The sequence below is a fragment of the Scyliorhinus torazame genome, chromosome 9 (assembly GCF_047496885.1).
Source record: "Scyliorhinus torazame isolate Kashiwa2021f chromosome 9, sScyTor2.1, whole genome shotgun sequence".
Taxonomy (NCBI): domain Eukaryota; kingdom Metazoa; phylum Chordata; class Chondrichthyes; order Carcharhiniformes; family Scyliorhinidae; genus Scyliorhinus; species Scyliorhinus torazame.
In genome coordinates this window covers 71,228,508-71,237,558 of record NC_092715.1, presented here as the reverse complement: position 1 = coordinate 71,237,558, position 9,051 = coordinate 71,228,508, and the positions used below count along the sequence as shown (strand labels likewise).

The following is a 9,051-nucleotide window of genomic DNA, read 5'->3' as shown; positions in this document are numbered from 1 at the left end:
GATGACATGGGATAGAAGCACAGACCATTCAACCTAACCAGTTTTTATGCTCCACTCGAACCTCACATCTTTACTCATTTAAATCTATCTAAATTAATCTATCTTCCCCTTAAATTAATCTATACCTATTCATTTCAACTGCTCAGTGTGGTTCCAGTTCCACAGTCTAGCCACTCCGATTGGAATATGGTGCAGAAACTGCATGCAAACGTATGATTTTCAATATAAATTTGACAAAATTGCTCATAAATTAAAATAAATCCAGTTGAATTATGCATTTCATTACACTAATCTTTAGTGTTAGAAACTGGTCCATTTGACAAAAAGGTAGCATCTAAGCTAATATGATCTGCTATGTATGTTTACTCTTTACTTTATGGTAGCACAATGTTCAGAAATGAATATATATCATCCATGCAGCATTGTAGACAAAAATATCAAGGTTAATGGGAGAAATCCATTCAGCTGTCACATTGTACAGTTCTTTTCATCGCTCATGTCACTGCAGTCCTGAATGTTGTCTTTGCAGCGACTCTTAGGTATGCAGTCACAGTCACTGAAGAAGACGGTGACACATTTCCATCCAGAACAAGAAGGGCACTGCAATTCTTTAAAACAAACAAAATGTTCAAATTTTATCATTTTTAAATCCATTGTTCTATGATGCTCGTTAATGGTTTAAACCTAACCATGTATTTTTTTTTTAAACAAGTGAATATTTCCTATCACCTTGCTCAATGTCAGTTAGAAGAAATTGTATATGTTCTAGCTGCATTCGTTCTATTAGGCTCTTGGCTTGAATGCTATCGGCCCTCCCATTGATGTTCTTGCTGCCTGGCTTCATTTGCCTTTACCGACTCCAGCATTTTCTGGTCCTATTCTGTGGCTGCTAGGATTGTTTACTGGGGAGAGTTTGGCACTGAATCGTCTGCTCGCAACACCCTGGGGGATACCATTGACCAAAAACTGAACTGGACTAGCCATATAAATATTGAGGCTGGGAATAACTCACCTCCTGCCTCCCCAAAGCCTGCTCACAAGGCACGTATCAGGAGTGTGATGGAATAACCTACACTTGCTGGATGAATGAAGCAGCTCCAACAACACTCTCGAACCTCAAAACTATCCAGGGCAAAGAAGACTACTTGATTGGCACCCCATCCTCCATCTAGACTATTCATTCCCTCCACCAACAACGCACAGTAGCAGCAGTGTGTACCTACATGATACACGGTAGCAACATGCCAAACATTTTCCAAACCGGCAACCTCTGATACCTAAAAGGACAAGGGCAGCAGATGCATTGGAACACCACCAGCTACAAGCCACATGCTATTCCAACTTGGAACGATATCGCCCTTCATTGTTTCAGGATCAAAATCTTGGAACTCTCCTCCCAATAGCACTGTGGGTGAAACTGCACCAAATGGACTGCAGTGGTTCAAGAAGATACCTTTTCAAATACAATTAGGGATGGACCCCAAATACTGCCCTTACCAACGATGCCCACATACCAAGAAAAGATTTTTTAAAATACCACTCTTGCTCTCCATCTCCTGCATTAAAGCCTCCAGTGCAGCATCCCAAAATCTTGCAGCTCACATTCTGCAACATTGTGCCATCATTTAGCCGTTCCCAGATGAAACATGGTTTTACAATAACTTTCAGCACCTGCTCCAACCAAAATGCACCTCCCCTTTAAGAGATGCAGGCTGGCTTTAAGTAGAGCAGGCTAGCTTGAACTCACACTGGCCTCTCACGATTTTGTGCCCCTCGGTCTCGCATGCAGTGACTCAACAATGTGTTTCGCTGACTGCAAGCTGCAATTATTTAAATGAACATACAGCATAAGTTTACATAATGCCCACATCAGTAGCAACTGATATGTGTTAGTCATATGTTGTGATCCCCGCACCGTTTATCAGGGGCTAATCAATTTCCAGGCCTCTATGTACGAACACTCAGCAGAGGGTGGTGGATTTACTGGCATGTTCCCTTTTGAAATCGTGGTATTTCAGTTCTACACAATCATTTATTAACTTAGAAGCTATATAGATTGCAGTAAATTTTCCAAGGTTAAGTAAGATATTTGTTTGGTTCACCAAATCTTTCCTTCCATGGAAACCTACATCACTGTCATGATGAAATCGAAGTGCCTCTTGAAAGATTCTTGCTTTCTCTGATTATCACTTTAGGTATTAATCATTTTGTAGTCAATTGCTTCCTGACATTAGCCTTAAACTTGCATTTTACCAGTGAGTATTTGTGTTCTGCAGTCTTGATCTATGTTGAACATAATACTCAGGTTTACTTACTACCATATATCCTACTTGCATTCACTTTTTTTCCTAACTTTTCCCAGAACTCAGTCCTCAAACTTTCCAGGGTTTGAATGCTGTTTGTGGAGTTGTAGTAACCAGAACTTAACAGCATTCAAGCACAGCTCCATTATCTTTAAGTTCTGCTTGCTGACAAGCTGGGCATACAGTAAAATAAATCCTTTTAGATTCAGGAATACAGCTGGCTTGTAGGAAGGTGCAAGGGTATGTGCTCTTTTAGCACTTGTACTTGGGCGAAGCCAATGATTGCTAAAAAACCAACAACCTGAATGTATACAGAAATGTTTGCTAGCTGGGCTATGTATCATGATACCTTCTGAAATCTGGACTGACCTGAAAATAAAGTAGTTTTTTAGCTTTGAAACACTGGCATCACATGGTCTCCTTATCTGTTGGAGTCCAGACCAGAGCACAGTAGAAACAGCCTCGCAGCAGACTGCACAGGCCGGCGATGGGCAGCCTCGGCTAATGAGTGGCCACGAGAGGCCCTCCTTCATTTCAGTGGGCCGCATGATTGAAATCAGGCTTGTTTACTAAACATGACCCCATGAATAAAATCAAATACATTAAATAAGTGCTGAATATTTCATAATAATTTAGAAAATGTGTAATCATTTATATATCAATAGAACTGTCATCAACTTCAAAATTGGACAGAGGGAGCGCACTCAGTCAATGTTGAGTGCAATCAGCATGCACCTCACTTCACTTGCCCTTGTTTTAAGTACATATCACTTCAAAAACTACATGGACAGAAATCAACTGGAATGTGGCAACTGTATGTGTGGGCAGTGATCAACAAATGTCTCGTGGGTCACATGTGGCTGCCGGGCAGCAGGCTGCCCACAAGTAGCACAGGTATTGTTCTTCTGTGAGCTGGGTTCAATACAACATTTGTACATTTCGTTAGGATACTTAAGCAGTGACAAGGATCTTCCCCACACAATGGCACAAAGGCCACACTTGCCTTTACACCTAATTCAGTACAGCAATTGGCAAAGGCTTGGCAAAAAGTGCCTGTCCACTTGGAATATGTACCAGGAAGACTTATGGAACGTTAGGACAGAAGCCAATACATATTTGGAGAATTTTCATATCATTATATGGACTACCATTGTGAGCATGGATTAATTCCACATCCTATAGTAATGAACCGGTCATAAAATTATAGTGTGCGAGAACATTGAAAGGGTTAGATTACCTGATTCATCGGAGCAGTCTCCACAATGATTTTTTCCATCACATTTCCTGTCTATATAGGTCCAGGATCTCTGGTTGCCACACATAAAAACTAAATATTTGGGGAGGCTATGAGGTAGGTCTCCTGTTCAGAAAAGGTAAAGCACGGAAAACAAGGTGTGTAATGGTCAAAGCTCCTTCTATACATTTTTCATAAAATTTCAGGGAATGGAGTAGAATTTCTATGGAGGTTTTCCCAATCTGCCAGTAGACTTTCAGCAGAAGATTAGCAGAAACCCTGGAGAAATAGTAAAAATATAGGCCAGCTATCCCCACTGGCACGAGAGCCCCGTTGCCATTTTACGCTCTAACGAACGTTCATATGGCAGGACTTCTGCCCCTCACCCAGGAGGAAGTCCGGCCTTGGAGAAAAGCTGGCCAATCAGATTGGCTGCAGCTCTCCAGTCCTGCCAGCAACAGTGCTGCAGTGGGAGGCTGAGGTACTGCCTGGAGCTGCCAGAACCTAAGAGCTGGCTTCTGATGGAGATGCCCCCACCATCTCCCAAGGGCCTCAATTGGGGTGAGGGAAAACATCCCATCTAAGGCCTTGACCACCCCATGTAGAGTTGGGTGGGAAACCAGAGGGAATCCTGTCCATGCAATGTCATGCTCTCACCCTCCAAACCTGGCCACCATTTTTCTAGAGTTTCCATCAATCTTTATCTCTCAATATTTCTAAATTATTTGGTATAGTGATGTAGGGAAACACGAACAGTATCTATCCTTAGTTGATCTGAGGCAATTATGTGTCAGTCACATAGTGTGGCACTGTAGTCACATGTAGGTCAGGCCTGGGTACGTAGATTCCCTTCCATGGAGGGCATTGACAAACCAGTTTTTTTTAAAGCTAGCCTGCAAATTGTTAGATTTATTCAGTTGTTTTCACAACTTGCCACGATCTCCAGGTTACCAGTCCGGTATATAACAAAAAGCTATACAGGTTAATCTGAGTATACTTTATGTAGCATTTCTGATATTGTAGTGGATAGAGGTACACAGTGATGCACACTAGGCTGTGTTGTTTTCTCTTTTGCTTTAACTGGATGGCTTGGATGCGTAGTGTTGAACAAAGAACAACAAGCTTTGTTAATGAACAAAACGAATTTATTAACACTACTAAATAAGATTTGTACGTATTCCTAAAGTATAAGGTTACTGAATTAACTATGCTATCTCTAACTACAGAACTCTCAAATACACAACTAATCTCTTTCATGCCTAACCATCTTCTACCCAGAAACCCAGATGTCACATGATATATATATATGACTGTTCTGTGGTTCCCTCTAGAGGTAAGAAGCTTTATGATTAACTTGTTAACTCTTTACATCCCAGTCAATATACACATCATGGCATAGGCAACCATACTATCACAACTACTCTCAGCCCTCCTGTGCAAGTTAAGTCTGTCCACGTAAACACAGTACTATTTAAAACCTCTCTCTCCGGGAGAGTCTCCAAGCTTCCATAATAGTTCATAATAGTCTGATCATATCAACTATTAATTAAGAGAAACTACATTTGGGCTGCCAAATTAGTCAATGATTAGTTGTAATATTCAAACACAACAGTGGCCATCTTGTATCAAATGTTTATTGCTTCATAATTTTGCAAATTTAAAATGTGAACTTCTTCTACTTTCCCTTTGTGTTCTCTATTCCTTAGTTCTGACAGCAGGCTTGAAGGTCCAAATGGCCTCCTCCTGCTCCTATTCTCTATGTTTCCCATTCTATTAGTTTAACACATTTGAATTGGTTCTAGAGGCTTCTCTGTGTTACTATTGTGGATTTAGGGTAATAAATATCACAAGCAGCTGCACCCCATAGGAGGCAAACACTCAGAAATAAAGAGTTTAGACACACAGGCAACAGTGACAAATTCAGACCCACATGAGGGCAAAGAGAAGTCCAGGCAGAAATACGGAGGGAGCGCACAGCAATACAAAATATACATTTTGTCAAAGCTTTTCATCTTATACTCATCAGGACAATCGCAAGAATACCAATGTGGGAGAAACAACAACTTGATTCTGTATGAGAAGAGAGTGCTGATTGGTTGTCAAGTGAACTCTGATTGGTAGAGGTAGTACCATGGAGAATTCACCAGTTAATGATGACTGACAGTTAATTTCCAAACAATATTTGAAAATTCAAATGAGGCAGTTTGACTCTGATTGATCAAGGCATTGCCCTGAGGAATGGACCAGCAAATGGTTACCACTTATTTTGTTTAGCTGCAATAGGCACAATGTGTGTATGTGTCCTTCCTGGCTGCATGTATGTGTCTTTCCTGGCTGCAAATAACAGGGCCTTCTATTTTAATATATGTTGCTACAGTACATGCAAAAATGCCACACTGCGAGTCCAACTGATAATCTTAAATTGGTTGTCAGTGTAATTGTTAGCACTGAGGATTATTAACAAATGTCCAATTGCAAAATTGCATCTGATGTTGGATCCTGTTTTGAGTTTTACAGGCACAGGCTGGTTCTGTTCGTAATGGTCTTTATCATGCCTGTTGCGAACAGAGGAAGGGACATGCTGTTTGATACGATCCATCAGTCTTTGGGACGTATGGCCTATGTACCTAGCACCACACTGCCAGAGAAATTCATACACCACATTACTCATTTCTGTGATAGGCAGAATGGCCTTTTGGCTTTGTTCTGTTAGTGGCGAATTCTGCACATGTTGTTACTACATAGTAGCAACGTGTAACAGCTCATTTCACCTATTGCTCAAATCTTTGAGATACCTTGCCCTTCCAGGGTAATCAGTACTTTTCAGGGCCAGATGTGATGGCCATAGGCCTGTTCATGAGTTTGCACGATATACAGAACAAAATGATCTGATTAGGGTAGCCATTATCCCACAGGAAGTCCTTGATGTGACTCATTTCAGCAGCAAGCATGCATGGCGAGCAAATGACCCAGGCCCAACCTTCAACAAAATGTATTTTTTCAGCAATTCTATTCTGTACCACCAAATCACTACTTACATATAAAATAGATTAAAATGTGAGTGAAAAATAAGGCAGTAAAGGTTCAGGTACAAAGGGAGAGATACAAATTCAGACAGGGAAAGATAGATCAGATACACAAGACAAGCTCACAGTTAAGAAAACAGAACACTAAAAGAGTGTTCAATGCCACACAATATTAAAGCACAGTGCTATTTATTTCCTGTTAAAACTTTAATAGCAGAAGATAGTCAAGCGGTATATTCACTATTAAGGCTGCAAATCTACAGGTGAGAGCACCAAGTAAATGATGAGAATATTGTCATGTGAGAGTACTTTTAAGAAATGGGTGTTTATAAATGGGTGTGTGTATAAATATCTGTAGTGAGAGTACCTTTAAGAAATGGGTGTTTACTACTGCAGTGATGTCAGAGAGTGGGTGGAGCTGGGCTGCCTGTCAGCTTTTTACTTACATTTTTGAGCAGGCTGCAGGATCTGTTTGAGTTTAGTTTTCGGTGTTGGAGCTGAAGCCAGACAGAGCAAGTATACTGCTGATCTCTCTGCCATGAAAAGACTATCTCTTGATCATTTGGTGAATTCAGAATTTTAAATGTTCTCAGTAGTGAATGTAAACCTAATGTGCTTCTGTTAAAAGGTTTTTCTTTTGTCTGGCTGTTGTTTGGGAAGTTATGAAGGGTTACTTAGTGTTGTAGTCTTTGGGGGTTGTATTTGAATTGATGGTTCCTCAGATGTTCACTGTATGTTTTAAAAAGGTTAACTTGAGTTCATAGAATAAACATTGTTTTGCTTTAAAAAATACTTTTCCATTTCTGTTGTACCACACCTGTCGAGTGGGCAGTGTGCTCCCCATACCACAATCTATTAAAAGTTGTGGGTCATGGGGAACTCCAATGTACACTTTGGGTTTCTCTAAACCCTGGCCCATAACAAATTGGGGGCTCGTCCGGGATATCTATTGGATATGCTTAGTGAACTTCAAGCCAGTGAGGGGTGAGCATATTGTGGTTGCTTTTCAGGTGTGGTATTCTAGTTTAAGTGGGGAGTGTGTTGTGGACAATGGATGTTTCAGAGGCTCTGAAGTTTTTGGGGGTGGAGACGTCACACGCAGTACCTTACGGACAGAGACGACAAGCAGACTGTTAGATTTGGCAAAAACATTCCAGTTAAAATTACCTGACAAAATGCAAAAAGATGAGGTAATTATGGCAGTGGCTAAGCATTTAAAGTTGCCTGAGATACAGTTTGACTCATTGGAAATGGCAAAAATTCAGTTGCAAATTAAGCAAATGGAACATGAGAAAGAATTAAAGCAGCTTCAATTTGAAAGGGATAGAGAGGAAAAAGAAAGACAGAGAGAAGAAAAAGAAAAGGAGAGAGAAGAAAGAAGAAAAGAAAGAATAGCCCGAGCAGGACAAAAAGAAAGAAAAAGGGAGATACAGATCAGGGAAAAAGATAAAGAGAGAGAGTTTGAACTTCAGAAAATGGCCATGAAACATGACAGTCAGCTAAAATTGGCAGACGTAAAGGGAAACGTACAGTTGGATGGTAGTGATGAGGATAGTGAGAAAGAGCGTCAAAGTCGAAGGCTTGGTGGGAATCTATTTAAATATGTCCAAGCATTGCCAAGGTTTGATGAGAAGGAGGTAGATGCCTTTTTCATTTCATTTGAGAAGGTAGCTAAGCAAATGAAATGGCCACAGGACATGTGAGTATTACTGATTCAAACAAAGCTGGTAGGTAGGGCTAGTGAAGTGTTTACATCACTTCCGGAGGAGGTATCTGAGACATATGAGGAGGTGAAAAAAATCCATCTTAGATGCATATGAACTGGTGCCTGAAGCCCACAGACAAAGGTTTAGAAATTTAAGGAAAGAATTGGGTCAAACATACATGGAGTTTGAAAGGATCAAACAGAGTAATTTTGATAGGTGGATAAGGGCTTTGAAAATAGACCAAATCTATGAAGCTCTCAGAGAAATTATACTTTTGGAGGAGTTTAAAAATTCAATTCCTGATGTAGTGAGAACTCATGTGGAAGAGCAGAGGGTTAAAACTGCGAGATTAGCAGCAGAAATGGCAGATGATTATGAATTAGTTCATAAATCAAAGCTTGGTTTCCGACATCAGTTTCAGTCTGTGAGGGATAGAAACTGGGGACATGAGAAATACTCAAGTGGTAACGGTAAAGGTGATCTGATGGGAGATAATAAGGAGAGTGTACCTCAGATTAAAAAATAAATCCAGGAGGGTGGAAAAGACATGAAAAGTTTCAAATGTTTTCACTGTAATAAACTAGGCCATGTAAAGTCACAGTGTTGGTGGTTGAAGAAAAGCACTGGGAAGGCTGATGTGGTAAAACAGGATAAGACAGAGGGGTTTGTTAAAGTGGTAAAGGAAAGCCCAAGTGAAGCGAAGGAGGTGCAAAGGATTGTACAGCCTGATCAAGAGGTGATTGATAAGAAGGTGCCAGATGTATTTAAAGAATTTACTTGTG

At 40.5% G+C, this 9,051-nt stretch overlaps 1 protein-coding gene across 2 annotated transcripts in view; it reads right to left on the bottom strand.

Annotated features, from left to right (window-relative positions):
• Window positions 1-270: 270 nt before the first annotated feature.
• Window positions 271-9,051, bottom strand: part of LOC140429995 (low-density lipoprotein receptor class A domain-containing protein 1-like) — a 68,596-nt gene continuing 59,815 nt past the window's right edge. For both annotated transcript variants that reach the window (XM_072517570.1, XM_072517571.1), the window contains 2 exons: window positions 3,541-3,663; window positions 271-608 (listed from right to left, as the gene is read on the bottom strand). In XM_072517570.1, coding sequence (XP_072373671.1) covers window positions 469-608; window positions 3,541-3,663 — 263 coding nt within the window. In that variant the 3' untranslated portion in view covers window positions 271-468. The remainder of the gene's footprint in view (window positions 609-3,540; window positions 3,664-9,051) is intronic.